At 42.3% G+C, this 14,778-nt stretch overlaps 1 protein-coding gene across 3 annotated transcripts in view; it reads right to left on the bottom strand.

Annotated features, from left to right (window-relative positions):
- Window positions 1-14,778, bottom strand: part of slc6a8 (solute carrier family 6 member 8) — a 44,042-nt gene that overhangs the window by 16,427 nt on the left and 12,837 nt on the right. For all 3 annotated transcript variants that reach the window (XM_004916693.3, XM_012969217.3, XM_002935493.4), the window contains exons 2-4: window positions 14,295-14,426; window positions 13,203-13,464; window positions 7,414-7,546 (exon numbers count right to left, since the gene is read on the bottom strand). In XM_004916693.3, coding sequence (XP_004916750.1) covers window positions 7,414-7,546; window positions 13,203-13,464; window positions 14,295-14,426 — 527 coding nt within the window. The remainder of the gene's footprint in view (window positions 1-7,413; window positions 7,547-13,202; window positions 13,465-14,294; window positions 14,427-14,778) is intronic.

Here is a 14,778-nt window from a genome sequence, read left to right as displayed (position 1 = left end):
CACAAGTTTCTCTGTGCATATTCCCATATTGCCATACAAGGATTATTCCAATAGCCCCCATCTGACTCCCCAAAAACCAATGGTGTACCATGGTTGGCATTAGAACCTCACACTAGTGTGAACACCTTATTCATGCCAACACCAAATAAACCCATGGCCTCTGTACCTTTACCCACACACCTTCTTTGTGCCCCCACCACACCAACTATACACTATGGGGCACAACATATGAGCAGATGCTTATGAGGCTACTGCTTGTGGAGTGCCTCGCTGGCATCTTCTTTTCTTCCTGTGAGATAGCAGGCTGGTAACATAACAGGCTAAAGAAGGGCCATACATGGGTTAGTAAAAGCATCTCCTCCAGATTGACCATGCAGATTTGTAGCAGGTGAACCCCAATGCCATTATAAAACACAAAACATATTTTCTTGCCCTTTATGTATGGTATATCAAACTAGGGATGCACCGAGCCGAATCCGAATTTGCACATGTGAATTAGGAAAAGCAAGGGTTAACCCTTGAGAACCACGCGCACAGTGTGTGGTGAAACATTTTCAACGTCTGTGTTTAAGTGACAAAAAGTCACATGATTTTAAGGATTTGGTTCGGCCAGGAACCATGGATTTGGCCGAATCTGAATTTTGCTGAAAAAGGCAGAATCCCAAACCAAATTCTGGATTTGGTGCACCCCTATATCAAAGGGCAATGTGTAAAAATGACCCTTTACCCACATATACATTGCTTTCTCCCCCTCAGTTCCCTCCTGTCTCTTCACAAACCAGCACAAAAATAGTGTGCAAGTGTACCTGAGGAGGTGAGCCCAGGGAGGGGGTTAAATATTTTTGCTGACTACTGTACTTGCCATACATTCAAAGAGTGAAGTCACGCATCCCCATTGCTGTCATGCCTCAGAGAAAGAAAAGCACCTATAGCCTACATGTACATAATAAGCTCTGTACACTTATGTAGTTCTTGGAACTAGCAGAGTGAGCCTGTTAGAGCTATGGTGCACGGGGAGGGGGGGGGGGGTTGATTTCCCCCAATGAGAAGAAGCCATGAATCCATCAGTAGTCAGCACTGGTTGAAGCCTGTTTTGTACAGCCTTTTTGCTATGGGTGTATGTGTACAACTGCTAAGCAAGTACTAAGAGCAAGAAAAATTGATTGGCTGGAACTATTTCTCCAGTATTTTTGCATATAGACATGTAAGGAATTATAATATATACAGTGAGGAACATAAGAATTTGAACACCCTCACGAGCCACTGGTTGGGGATCACTGTTATACAGCCTGTCTTCTAAAAATATTTTCCTTCTATCCAGGAGTTAATAGGAACCTTCACCACCACCACCCCCCCTTTATTTTCCCACTGCGTTGCTCATTCTTTGGGGAAGAAATTTCCTATTGTTGAATGGGAACAACTGTAGGATTTGGCGGTGGTTAGAAAGAGGCACGCGCTCCATTCATCCGCTCCCCTCCCCCGCGCCCATACTCAGTGTGTGAGTCCCAAGAGGGTGCTGACCAGCAGATTTGCAGGACACCAGCTGGCGCTAACCGGGCTAAATAAGTAATGTAGCAGAGGCCTGACTTGTTCAGCTCTACAGTGCCAAGGGGAGCAGAAAGTCAGAGCTGTATGATAAATATAGGTCACAACTCTCCCTATAGGGAGGTCAGCTCCATAGCTCTCCATATTCCATAACAGATGTAGGGTCACAAGGCTAACATGGCCAGACCAATGTTACTATATATTGCTTCTCTCTTACTGGCAGTGAAAGAGTTGCCTATTATTGCCAGGTGGGTAAACAGAAAAGCAACTGCATGGCTACCTCCAGTGCAACTCAATTGGATTCCCCAACATGCCCTATTTAAAAAAAGCCAACTAGCGGAAAAATACATAGAGTGTAGTTTTTGATACATTAAAGGTGAGGACTGTTCTGTATAATGTAATTTTATCCAGACCCCCAGCACTTTTCTTATAAGGATGCACACAGCAGCACTACAAGAGCAAGTACTCTGAACTGCTTTAGCAACAGGTTCTTTGAACTGCTTTAGCAACAAGTACTCTGAACTGCTTTAGCAACAAGTACTCTGAACTGCTTTAGCAACAAGTACTCTGAACTGCTTTAGCAACAGGTTCTCTGAACTGTTTAAGCAACAAGTACTCTGAACTGCTTTAGAAAAAAGTTTTCTGAACTGCTTTAGCAATAAGTACACTGAACTGCTTTGGCCTAGCTGCTCTTTAGTTCAATAGCAAAATCTTGGGATTAAGTTGCAGGCTAATTCGGTAACCCTATTGCTCACCACCTGCTTGCTAGTAAATATAGTCCCACGCATGCCACTAGCTCTCTCCCTGGGGAGGGGGGAGAAGAGGTGATGTCAAGGGCAACTCAAAGGCAACAGCCCACCCCTTGCCCTTTTAAACCCCTACAGTTCTGTTCATTCATTGTGACCAAGCAGCAAAAAACAGTTGACTTCCTACATAGAAGAAAGGGTCAATTCTCCTCCAGGTCTGCTTATTAAATGGCTTCTGCAACTTTGTTTCAGGTGGCAGTACTATAAGTGCAGGTATTGTAAAGAGACAGACAGATAGACCCTTCAGCAGCAATTACATTAACAATTAACTTAAAAAGTGAATTGATCTCTATTGGAATGTTGCTTAGAGTGGCATTCTCTTTCACTGTGCAAAAACTGTTTTTTTTTACCTTTCCACATTTGGGTCACACCCTTGCAGTCTAGGAAGGAAAATAAATTCCTTCCAACTCCAAAAGGGCAATGAAATTAGGCAATCGGATCAACTACAAGTTATCCGACCCTTTCAAATTCACCAGCCTATGCTTGGGTAAGCACTGCAGTATGGCAGCAACTAACCATTCATATAAATACAAGTAAGCAGATACTTTGGGCTTTCTGTGCAGGTTGCCCATATATTTTATTGAAGACTTCTAAAAATAACAATACAGCCAGCACAATGAGATGGCACAGCTGGGTGCACAGAACAATTTTTTCCCTGTGTAATGGCATTTTATGGGAGCTGTATTCCTCTGCAGAAAATGTACTTTATTTTCTTTATAGCAGTACATAATGTTAGCAAAAACAATGAGCTTGATGCAGTTTAGTTAGATGGCATTTTCTTTTCATTTGTGCCCCATTCTACTTAGCTGCCAGGACGCCTTGCCCATGGGGCCCAGGCGACTAGGGTGTTGATAGCTTCAGCTCCTGTGGGGGAGGTTTTAAGAAGTATATGGGCCCCTTGATTTTTGATGGCAGCCCTGGATTCAAACCAAACAATGACAGTTTTGGGAAGCACTGTACCTGTGACCTTGCCAGGAAATCCTGTTAATCCTCTATAAGGGCTATATAACATTTAGAACAAATCTGTAAGTATTATAAACAGCCTTCATTTCAAGGCCCCAGGAATGGGTGTGATGTCCAGCAGTCCAAGCTGCTTTGGGGGGTCCAGAATAACAAAGGTGGCGTATTTAAATGTAAAGTATAACAGATCAGCTCCGCAACAAAAGTATAAGGGGGCCTATTTCACTTTGGCTGCGGCAGAAGCGGGCAAAGGGACTGTAATCTCAGCCAATCACCATTAATATAGAGAAACTATTTGGCTGAAATGAAGAGTAGAAAAGAATGCCATTAATCCCTAACCTTGCAGTGCAAGGGAGAGCAGTGTATTTATTAAGCAAAGAAAACCAACACCACCACCCCGCCACAATGGAGTCTATCAAGCAAAGCGGTAACGTAGGAGATCAGAGCAATGACAACAAGGCTTTAGATCAGAGGGAGGAATTTTCCAGTCAATCTAATTTACATGATATGGCGCACAGTCAGCAATGGGGAAGACAGCCATTCAGAGCCCTTGGTAACACACGGTGTGCTGGATACATCGGCCATGAATTATTCTGACAGTAGAGTTTATTTCTAAAGTCTCTGCGCCTCTCGTACAACCTCCCCCTCATTAACAAATTCCCTAGCACTCTCTCTCATTCTCTGTACTGGAAAAAGTTAATCATATCTCTTACTAGCGGAGTACATTAGATATGTTAGATATGTTTTAATCCTTTAAGTGGCACCCGGCATAAAGGTTAAGACACTGTATTATGCTGCTGGGGACCACAGACATCCTCTGATTGCCCCTTGAACACTGCTCTCTATCCAAGAGGGGCAAGCACATAGGTCCCATCCACCTTCTAACTTGCGCAACTTTTAGACACACAAGTTGGGGAGCATCAGGAGGTGCAGCGTGCGTTGGCACCCTTTGCCAGGTGCATTTTGGGGGTGTGGGGCCTCTGGGGAGGCAGCCCCGGTGGGCCCTGCACCCACCAGTCTGACCCTGTACATAATATATTAATTAGATACACTTTAAGTTTTAGGTGTTACTGTTCCGTATATAAGCACTAAGGGGTGTGATCTTGCACCCTTAAGTACTCTTTGTACTTTTTGTGCTGCACTGATTCAAAAATTTCCTCTTCTATGTTTCCAGGTTGCCTTTTGATCTATGTTTACTGGAAACATATGGAAAGGTCAAAAGGTACTGGCACTGAAAGGGTGAATCTACTTAGCCAGTAAAAGGGATTACTTTACTTTGTGTTGGCCAACATAGCTCAGCACTCCGCTATGCATTGTGGATGGGCAGTAATAGCTATTATGAAAACCCTAGAATGAAGGTCACACGGAGAAAGCAACAGTAAATGAAAGTTTATGGCCATATATAGGGAATGGTAAGGAGAGGGAGGAAAAATGAAAGGGTAATATCTGGTGACGGGGGAACAGATGAAATTACAAAGGAAGGAGAAAGGAAGGGAGAGTGAAAGAGAAAGATGGATGAAACCAGAGTGGGGGTAAAACAAATGTAAGGTGATAAAGAGATTGCATTTATTACTGGAGGGCAGGCATTAATCTGCTGTAATCTGCATGGAACCAGGGTCAGAATGGGGTGTCCGGGGACCTCCAGGATTATTGCCTGGGGGGCCCCCGTACCAGTCGCTACGTCATGCTCCTCCCCCCCACTGTGTATTGCCCTCTCTTCTGCTGCAGCGATGGGGGGGAATTGTGCCCTGCGCCTGCAGTTAGAAGATGAAGTGGGCCTGATGCCGGGTCTCACCCTTTTTTTTCCCAGTGCCCCACCAGCCCAGTCTGACCCTGCATGGAACTGTAGGGATTTTATAAGAAGATGGCGATGCATTGTTTTATGCATTTTTCCAACCTCAGCCACTATACTGATACTGGTGCTGGTGTTTTGCGGGTCAGGAAAAACTCAACCTGCGCCCGAGTCAAAATTTTGCCATTGTAAGCCCCACATCCAACCAGCACCTGTGTCTTTCTGATCTGTCCTTGAGAGCAAAGCAAAAGTGTACTTCCCCAGTCTGACCCACACCCAACCTGAACCTGCAATGGTTGCCTAAATTTCAACCCAAACCTGCCTGACCTAAGGTTCATTTTTGCCTTTTTATGATCACCACCTGGGTTGGAAATTCAACAGTGTTCTAGTCCCCATCGCAGCAGTATTAGTGCAGAGACTGAGTGAAAGGGTACACAATAGTGGCACATAGCTACACTAAGGAAGACATTCTGTGGCTACCAAACCAAAAAACAACAGTCCAAAGTAGCTGACAGAGTTTAACCCCCTAAAAGGCATTAATGCCTTTATACATATTGCAATGTAAAGTGTACACTAAGCAAATGAATACAGTGGCTCTTTCAGCCTGGGAGGTCAGCCATCTTGCTAGTTGTTGATGAACTACTTCTCCCTGCATGCTGTGTTGGGCATCACAATGCCCAATATCTCTCAAGGGGGTTGTAGTGCAATCACAGCCAGTGGGAGAGTGCGGGCTGGACCACGTCCAGACTGTATCCTGCTTTCAAGAGCTTGGCACCAGCAACTAAACAAGCATGATAAATATGATAAATGCTATTTTATGGAATTAGCAGGGTTTAGTCCAGCTTTTTACTAGGGGGGTGTTATTAGAGTAAGAACCTATTAAAGACTGACATCAACAAGTTCTCAGCGTCCTCAGTGACAGATTCAGTCTACAGGCAGGGCAGCCGATACGGCGCCAGTCCCCATTTTATCCTGCCAATCAGAACTGCTCATTGCTTACGGTTAACTCACGCAGTGCCAGCTGGGTGGTTTAAAAACAAAGGGCTGGTTCATTTATTAGGTCTTACACTTTAGCAGCAAAACAGAAATACAATTGGCATACACAAAGTTCCTCCCCCTAGCCATGTACTTCTGAACACAACATTAAGCGCCACAGGCTGGGTTTGGACATTGCAGAGCCTGCTCAAAATATATTTTTGTGTGGAAAAACACATAGGGCAAGCCAAGGTTTCAGCCTACCTTGGCACAGAAGCACCTCGTTCTAGTAAATAGCTGGTCTATTTGCCTTGCTTGGTTTATCCGTTGGCACAAGCCCACCCGTGTAGGTGGAAAGTTACAAATTCCTATTCATAGATGAATACAGAGTGACAAGGCAGACTGACTGGTCAATTTATGAGACAAGGGCGCAATGGAATTTAGAAATAACAAGACTGTCTAAGCAAATGATAGTTACATAGGGTTGAAAAAAGTCCATCAAGTTTAACCCTTCCAAGTAAACCCAGCACACACAACCTATACCTACCAATCTATACACTCACATACATAAACTATATATACAAACATTAATACTGACTGTAGATTAGTATTACAATAGCCTTGAATACTATGCTTTTCAAGAACTCATCCAGGCCCGTCTTAAAGGCATTAATAGAATCTGCCATTACAACATCACTAGGAGCATCACTAGCAACTGTTGGTTGCTATGGGATACTGAACCTGGAGCTGTCTAAGGGTGAAGACACACAGAGCTACTTGTCACGGCTACAAAAATGCTGATCATTTACTGATAATCTATGTGTGTTTTAGCAGAGCAGTTCTCAGTATTGTTTATGGCAGGTTATTTTCTGGCATTTAGTAGCAGTGACAACTAGCTGCTACTGAGTAGCTCCATGTATCTTCACCCTAAAGCTAAAGCTGGCCATAAACATTTGAATAAAATGGCGTTTCCCGACCCTGATCTTTAGTTTTTTGGGCAGGTGTAAAAATGAAACTTGCCAAGGCACCATGTTGAGCAGTGCACAGGGCAGATAAGGAAGCAAAAAAGAGCTGCAATTCTGGTTATTTTAAGATCTCAGCCCAAAACAAAGTAACAATAGAACAGTGGGCATACCTACCCAATATTTTGTTATCCAATTGACAACATAATGGATTCATATCAAAGTTTGTTCAGTGTAAGGTCCCCTGAATTTGCTGAAGTTGTCTAAATATTACTCCTGGGGAATCATACATTGGATGTCCCTCAAGTGCTGGAGCTGGAATACCATGTTATACAGCTCTAGTTTGGTTTATGCATATTTTGGGTCTCCATACCTTTCCTGTGGACTTGACTCCTTTCCAGACACAGAAGTAGACCAGCAGCCAACAGCCAATCAGACACAAAAGCAGCTCCCAGTTGATAGAACCAATGTCGTCCAGGCCACTGGACAAACGCAGCACTTTTTTCCTGAAAGAATGATTACAGTGAGCACTCAAGGAGACTGGAAAGACAATGAAGAAGCCTACTTTCCCTAAACAAGCCCTTCATTAATGCCTGGTGGTGAGTGCCGCTAAGCGGAAAGAAAGTAGAATGGCCAGTCATGGATAAGGTATTCTTTTTACATGCACAGAAGGGATAATATTATAGCAGAGGAAGCTGACATACTGAATGTCTTGGCAAAAATAATGATTAATATGTTATATAATATTATATAACAGCATATCTACTAGTCTTGAAGAGATGAACAGATGCTGAGATCAAATGTTCAGGTTGATACAAGCAATATGGCACCAACCATTCAAAAAGATAAAATGGGGAAAAAGAGTTCATTCCCCAAGAACATGGCAATCTATGTTGACATTCAACTGGATAAAAAATATAGGGGATATATTTTTCTGGCCATACATACTTCCTTCCTGCACTCCCTTTGCTCTGCTGGAGCATAGAACGAACTGGTAATGGAATTGAAAATGATTTGTTGCTAAACTTTGTACAAGTCTGATTGGTCTTTTAGTTTCTGATTTATTGGTCAAATTTCTTTAGTCTTTCAGAGTTACAGGAAGTGGCCCTTGACCAACTGTTGTGCCACAAAGAGGTGCTTGAACCCAAAATGTCTAAAACAAGTAACCTAGTAGCATTTCTTATATATGATACCATTACTACCATGACTCTACGGCCTTACACACTTGACTACAAGAGAAGCCAAGCCCCATTTTTTCATTTTAAGTTTCTATATTGGGAGCCCTCCTAATAAGCAAGGCCAAACCCTGATGTGCAGTGTCACTTTATGGGTACAAGACTTTTGTGAGCTTTGTAAAACTAATTTAAAAAAGAATGTGTATTTCATATCTACAGTATAAGCACATACTCAATTAGTTTTCTCTGCTTTCCTAATAACTATAAAGAAAGGTGTGCAGTAACAATAAGACATTGCCCCAGTCTAGTAGAACATAGAAACAAATCTGATGCTTGCTTTCATCTTGATAATTGCACCAGAACAATGCAAGTAGGCTGCAGGTTGGCTGCTGTCAATTACTAGACCAGGACAAACTTGGTCTGTTATACTACATGACAGTAGTTATGTCATCACAGTACACTGCACATAATCTTGGGAATGTTCCAAAATTTCTTTTTTTTATGGGGATGATCCTGAGTTTCAACACAAGCACCCAAATCAAATCAGTAGCTGAACATATGATGCTCATACTGCAGCTGATGCTCTACGTTATTTATTTGTATAAACCCAATATCCCCCCTGCTGCTGAACTGTGCTGACCCCATATATTGATAAGAAGAAGATTTGTTGGACACACTTGTAGGTTGGTGGCCACTTTGTTTGCAGCAGTTTTGCAGCAGGGCGAAACGCACTCAAGGTCTTGGGCACCAGGCAAGAGCACCACCAGGCATTGCAGCTTTATAACTCCTAATCACATTACCAGTCTGACACCATATCTCTTAAAGAAAGAGCCATTCACCAATGCCCACCTTAAACAAAAATAAAAAAAAACATCAGCAAGAAACCAATATCAAGAAAAGACAAAAGAAAATACACGGAATGATGCAAAAAAAATAAATAAAGTGAAAATAAAATAAAAACAATAAAAAAAAATGGGAGAGGCTGTTGTCAGGCTCACATGTTTCAGAATCATGCTAACAAGACCATCCCACCCTGCAGCTGCCAGCGAGAGGTCATTTTGATCCGCTCCTGTCCTGGGATTTGCTGGGGCGCAGTGCGCACGGGCATGCCTCCCCACCGCCACTCGCTCGCAGCACTGTAAAAAAACATCATAGCAACAGAGAACGAACAACAGCACAGGGAAGTGAAGAACTGCATGACAGTCGGCAACTACAGTTACAGCCATGATTTGCTCTCTAATTACAATATATCTTAAAATGATATTATTAGAAAGGGGGGTAGGCTATTCATCAAGATTCAAATCACCATCAAGGGAATGCAATGGTGATTCAATGTTAAAATGAAATCACAAAACCTTAAAGGGAAAATAAACCTTTCTTTAAACTATCCCACTTCCGGCACCAGCTCTCCAATGCAATGCAGACACCCCCAACAAAATGATATTTTTTCTACAGCCGATATTAAACTGTAATCAAACATAAAAAGGGTGGCTACAGCACTACGTAGGTGTCTGTAGCAAGAAGAATTATGTGTAATGCTGATTTTGAATGAGGAGCAGATGTAAAAAAAGAGCCAGTTGAATTATTTATTAAGCTGTTTGGTTTAAAGAACCCATTCATGACATTGCTAGACTGCATTTCTCTAATAGCATAGATAACATTTTTGAGGGGGGGTTCACCACTGCTATGGAAGGTTTATGTCCCCTTTAATGAACGATTTCCTTTTAAGTGTATTAGTGGTGTTGCAGTTATTAGTAGTCACATGATACAGAGGGACTGGAGGAGGGTTCCTGAGAGTTGGCTACCATGTTATAGATTATAGAAATAATTGCACAGTACTGACTAACATGAACAGGGAGCCTCCAGTCCCCATAATGAAGATCTGGATTAAGAGGCCGTATTGTGTATAATAAGATTCTGGTGGCCTTTTGACACATTCCCTTGATCGGTACTTCAGTCTCACATTTATATTTAAGGGGAAAGGGGACACAAATTCCAGGTAAGTTTTACAAAGGCCACCCTCAAAGGCCAGATACCCTGAGTACAAACATTTCTTATTGAGCCAGGTTTAAAACCTGGGATACATATAAACAGACCTGCAACCAATCCCAGTCACTGCCCAACTACCCAGACTGCTTATAATCGATTCTTACAACACTATAAGGAGTAGCCAGGTACCCAGTGGGATGCTGGGAAGGTTGCAGGCTGCAAGGTGCACATTCAAGCCTGCTCTTTCCTCTTAAATCTACTGGAATTGAATACAGTAAAAATGCAGTTCTCCATTTGTGCTCACTCAGTCCCTCAGTAGGGGGAACCTGCAGTTATGCCCCCTAGTCTAGATTCCACAGTCACAGGAGTCTGCAAAATATAGCGCAGAAAGGGGTCAAGTGACACTTGTAGGGTCAATGGGAACGAATATCATCATTCACATTCTTCCTGCCTGTAGCAGTCACCCCTTTTCACACATCCCCTCATGTGGATTCCAGAACTCACCCAGGGGAATGGAGGTGTCATTCTGATGGCTGTATCCACCTTTGCGGACACCTCCATTATTTGCTATTGGGGGAAGCTGAGTTCAGACAGCTAATGCCAATAAAAGGCAAGGCTGTTATTCCATATACAAGCATTTGTAATATTATTTCTCTGCTGCAAGAATGTACCAATTTGCTTTTAATGAATATTTGAATTTAGCCAAGCATGATTCTGGGCAATAGAGCCTGTTTAACTTACTTTTCCCTATGCAAGTTTCCAGTTAGGAGTAAGATATATAGGCAGTCACTGATATTAATGGCTTTAGGAATTCCTGACTGTCTTGCAAGATTCCCAATAATAACTACAATGACTTTTGAAATGTAAGACATCACTGAGTTACATTTCCCAGCACCCATTTATCTTCTCAGACCTCCTAGCATTATATTGTGCACATTAGCCATTATAGGGGTTGACTGACTCTTTCACCGACTGAAGGTGGTACCTTATGTCGCCGTATGAGCAGATCTTTGCCCAATATGCCCACTTTACTGGGCTGACTTGTTCATTCTGATTTCTGGCCAGATATCTATTGGAGGGGCCATCAGAGAGGGCACATAAATGAGCAGATACGTTATTGACTTGGTCTGAAAGGGCCAAATCTGCATTTTAAAGGAAAAGTAACACTAAAAATTTTTAACTAAAAAATCTATTCTACCCTCCCCAATAATTTCCCTATCCTGAAAACCATTTGTTATTTTGAATGCTTTAGAAGAAAATACCTGTTAAACTTGGCTTCCTGTCATTTGAACAAAGGCGATACAGAGATGCATGAACTATGCGGCGATCGATTGATCAAGCCTAGCCTGACTCCTTCCTATACAGAAGTCAGGCTAGGCTCGATCAAGTTAAAAAATGTTAGCGTTACTTTTTCTTTAAATCTGTGTGGGGGCCATCTTGATAGGGTTTGTAAAAGGAATGAGAATGGCTACTGACGAAAAACAGCTAGCACATGTTTTGGGAGGAGAAAACCAATAAAAGTCGGCTTTTATGAATTTACTAATTATTTGTGCTTGCAGGGCATGTTTGGGGACCATTTAAATAGTAAATGCTGTTATTATGGGGGCTATCTGTCCCTGAATATAGTATGGGTCAACCAATGCATTGCTGCCTTACACAGTCTAGCTTCCAATGGACCTCTAACCTGTGGCACATAGGAGTTAAACCCAGCGACACCTAGCACTGGTAGAGAGGGCATGGGGCCCATAGGTGTGGGTGGCTATTTACACCGCTGCTGCTAGTCCCACCGGCTCATTTTTGTAACCCTTTTTTCTACTGAAAGTCTCCTGCTTGTTTAAAGATAAACACTTATATTATTATAAATGCTGTGTAACTTACTGTTGATACATAAATAAACCCAGGACAGAGGAATCCCACATGATGCACAGTTTGCCTTTTTAGCTGATATTCCAGGAGTTGAGGTATACCCTCTGCCTTTGAGGTTGCATAGGCGGTAATATCAAACCCCTGATACCACATTGTCCATGGAATTTTAGGGCTCAGAGAAATATCTGTGTAATGTGGCTACTTCATACTACAAATCAATATTGTTTGAAATTCTTGGAAACTTGCATAGATAAAAGTGATCCATGTATTTACATCAAGAAGCTCTCATTTCATAACAAGTTATCACAAATGTCATGAAATGGGCTATGTACCTTGTAAGGACACCTAAAATTGCATCCATTTACATGTAAATGCTGGTACAAGCCACTTTCCTGCAATTCATGCAGGCAACAATATGGGGTAAATCTCACATTAAGACCATAAGGGTTGGTGATCTGTCCACTGTGATACTTTCAGAAAAACACAGTGATCAAATACTTATATTTCCTGCTATCAAATTATGCCATATTGCTTGCCTGGGCTAAGGCAGACTCAGACAGCATCATACCAACACCGTTAAAGGAACATAAGCTCTAGTGTTGCTGTACAGATCTATGGGTCTTTATGCAGATTTAAGGCAGGATTTCCATGCATTTCCCCACAGGGTAGGCATCTGCAATCTGCGGCCCTCCAGCTACAAATCCCATTGCCCTGGAACAGTCACAGAATGCAGAGCCCTTGCAAAGACAGGTGTACAGAATTTCCTCTTTTTGACCAAATACTGCTTGCTAATTGGTGGGGGATTTTACATTAACATACATATAGAATGTGCTATTCTTTTCTAGCACTTTTTGGTCTTCCAAGCATGATCACTTGGTCCAGTGTTCCTCCCACTGCTAATGATCTGCTGGCCAGGCAGGCCAAACAAGCAGGTTATCTGACTCCAGTCTCCTATCTACAAAATGCTTCATGCAAAGTGCTTAACTGCTGAAAAATTCACAAGAAATGTCATGTGTCTTAAATACCAGAGGATCCAACATCCCTACATGTAAATGTGAAGTTACCCTGTTCTTTCATCCACAACAAGCAAGAGGTGATAGCATTATGAAAACTTAATACGAAGAGAACTTACTCCCAAAATTCAGTAATGGGCGAAACCTTGTCGGCCAGTTCGTTGCAGGTCAGGTTGCCAAAGGTCGAATTGGCCGTGCCGTTGGTGCAGTCTTCTTGCCTGAAGATATCCACACAATCGGGAGAATTCCAGGTGTTGTTGCAATGCGACCAGGGCAGGACGGCAGAGAACGACTTCACAAGGTAATAGACGCCCCACGTTAGAATCAGGATGTAATAGGTGTTACAAAAAAACACGATCACCACGGAGGCAAAGCCAATGCCTACAATCCAGAAACACAAGCTAAAATTCAGTTCAGAATGTCTACCTTGTAGACCAACCAAGTTGTGATGGTTATTTATTATCATAACCTCAAAAAAAAAGAACATTTTGGAGATAATTGTCTATGGCATTTTACAGCAGCCCCATTTGCACGGATTGACTGGGCCTGACTAACAGCCAACATTCTTTATTATGAAGCAGAAAACCAAGTACTTCATGCCTTTGTTTTCTGCTTCATAATAAAGAATGTAGAGCAATAACCCATTTTTGTGCCTCCTACTGTTCTTTCGGGGCCTCTAATACGCAACATACCTCTGTTAAGTATGTATGTATGTATATCTTTATTTATAAAGCGCTATTTATGTACGCAGTGCAAGTCTCTATTAAAGACAGCACTCTTGGCAAAGAGATTTGTCCAGCTTTTCACATTATTACCCCTTTAATACTTAACTTAGTAGTCAGTAAGGTCTGCAGTTCAGCACCACTGACCAAGGTGAACTAGGCATTTTTTTCAGTTAGTGAGTTAGTGTGCTCCTTATTTCAGGAACATCAAAGGTAATAAGAAAAAAAGCTATTATGGACATTCAATTAGCCAGAGAGTGCTGGAGGCTTGAATAGCACAGCCTTGTTAGACATGGGATGGAATCTAAATTCCTGCTTGACTTGGCAATGCATGCTGAGATCAGGTGAATTGGTTTAGGACAACATGTTGCTTGGCACAAACAGTACTCTGAAGCCTCTATTGCCCAGTGGGAAACAGGGGGTAGATATGCCTTATTTCAAACTAGACCTGGTAACACTTCAAATATGCAATCAAAGCGATGATCTGACCTTGGAAGAGCGGGGCTATGTTCCACACGGCAATGCTGCCTGCTTTCATGAACTGTCCTAGAGCGATTTCCAGGAAGAAGATGGGGATACCTCCCAGGATAGCGATCAGAATGTATGGAATGAGGAAGACACCTAAAAGAAAAATAATAAGTCATGTTACAGGTGTCATCTCTACCACAAAACCCAACTCATGACCAGACTTAATGCAAAAGGTGGATAATTTATAGGCCAATGTGTTAAACCACTTAAATCTTCCCAGACCTCTCCATGCAGGCTGCTTTGCTCAGTGTCCTTTTGATGAACTAAAGCCATGGTAGTTATTTAGTAAGAACATGTTTAGTGGAGGAGATGCGGCAAGCATGATAATAAAGAACAATGGACCCTTGGGCGATATTTAGCGGTGTCCGTTTTGTCTTTGAGCTTTTTAAGTATCTCAGTAAGCCCAAGTCGGGAAAGGGTCTCATTCGGGTCCCATAAGGAGGAA

The sequence above is a fragment of the Xenopus tropicalis genome, chromosome 8 (genome assembly GCF_000004195.4).
Source record: "Xenopus tropicalis strain Nigerian chromosome 8, UCB_Xtro_10.0, whole genome shotgun sequence".
Lineage (NCBI taxonomy): Eukaryota > Metazoa > Chordata > Amphibia > Anura > Pipidae > Xenopus > Xenopus tropicalis.
Note: the sequence above shows the minus strand (reverse complement) of the source record. Positions and strands in the feature narration are given on the sequence as shown.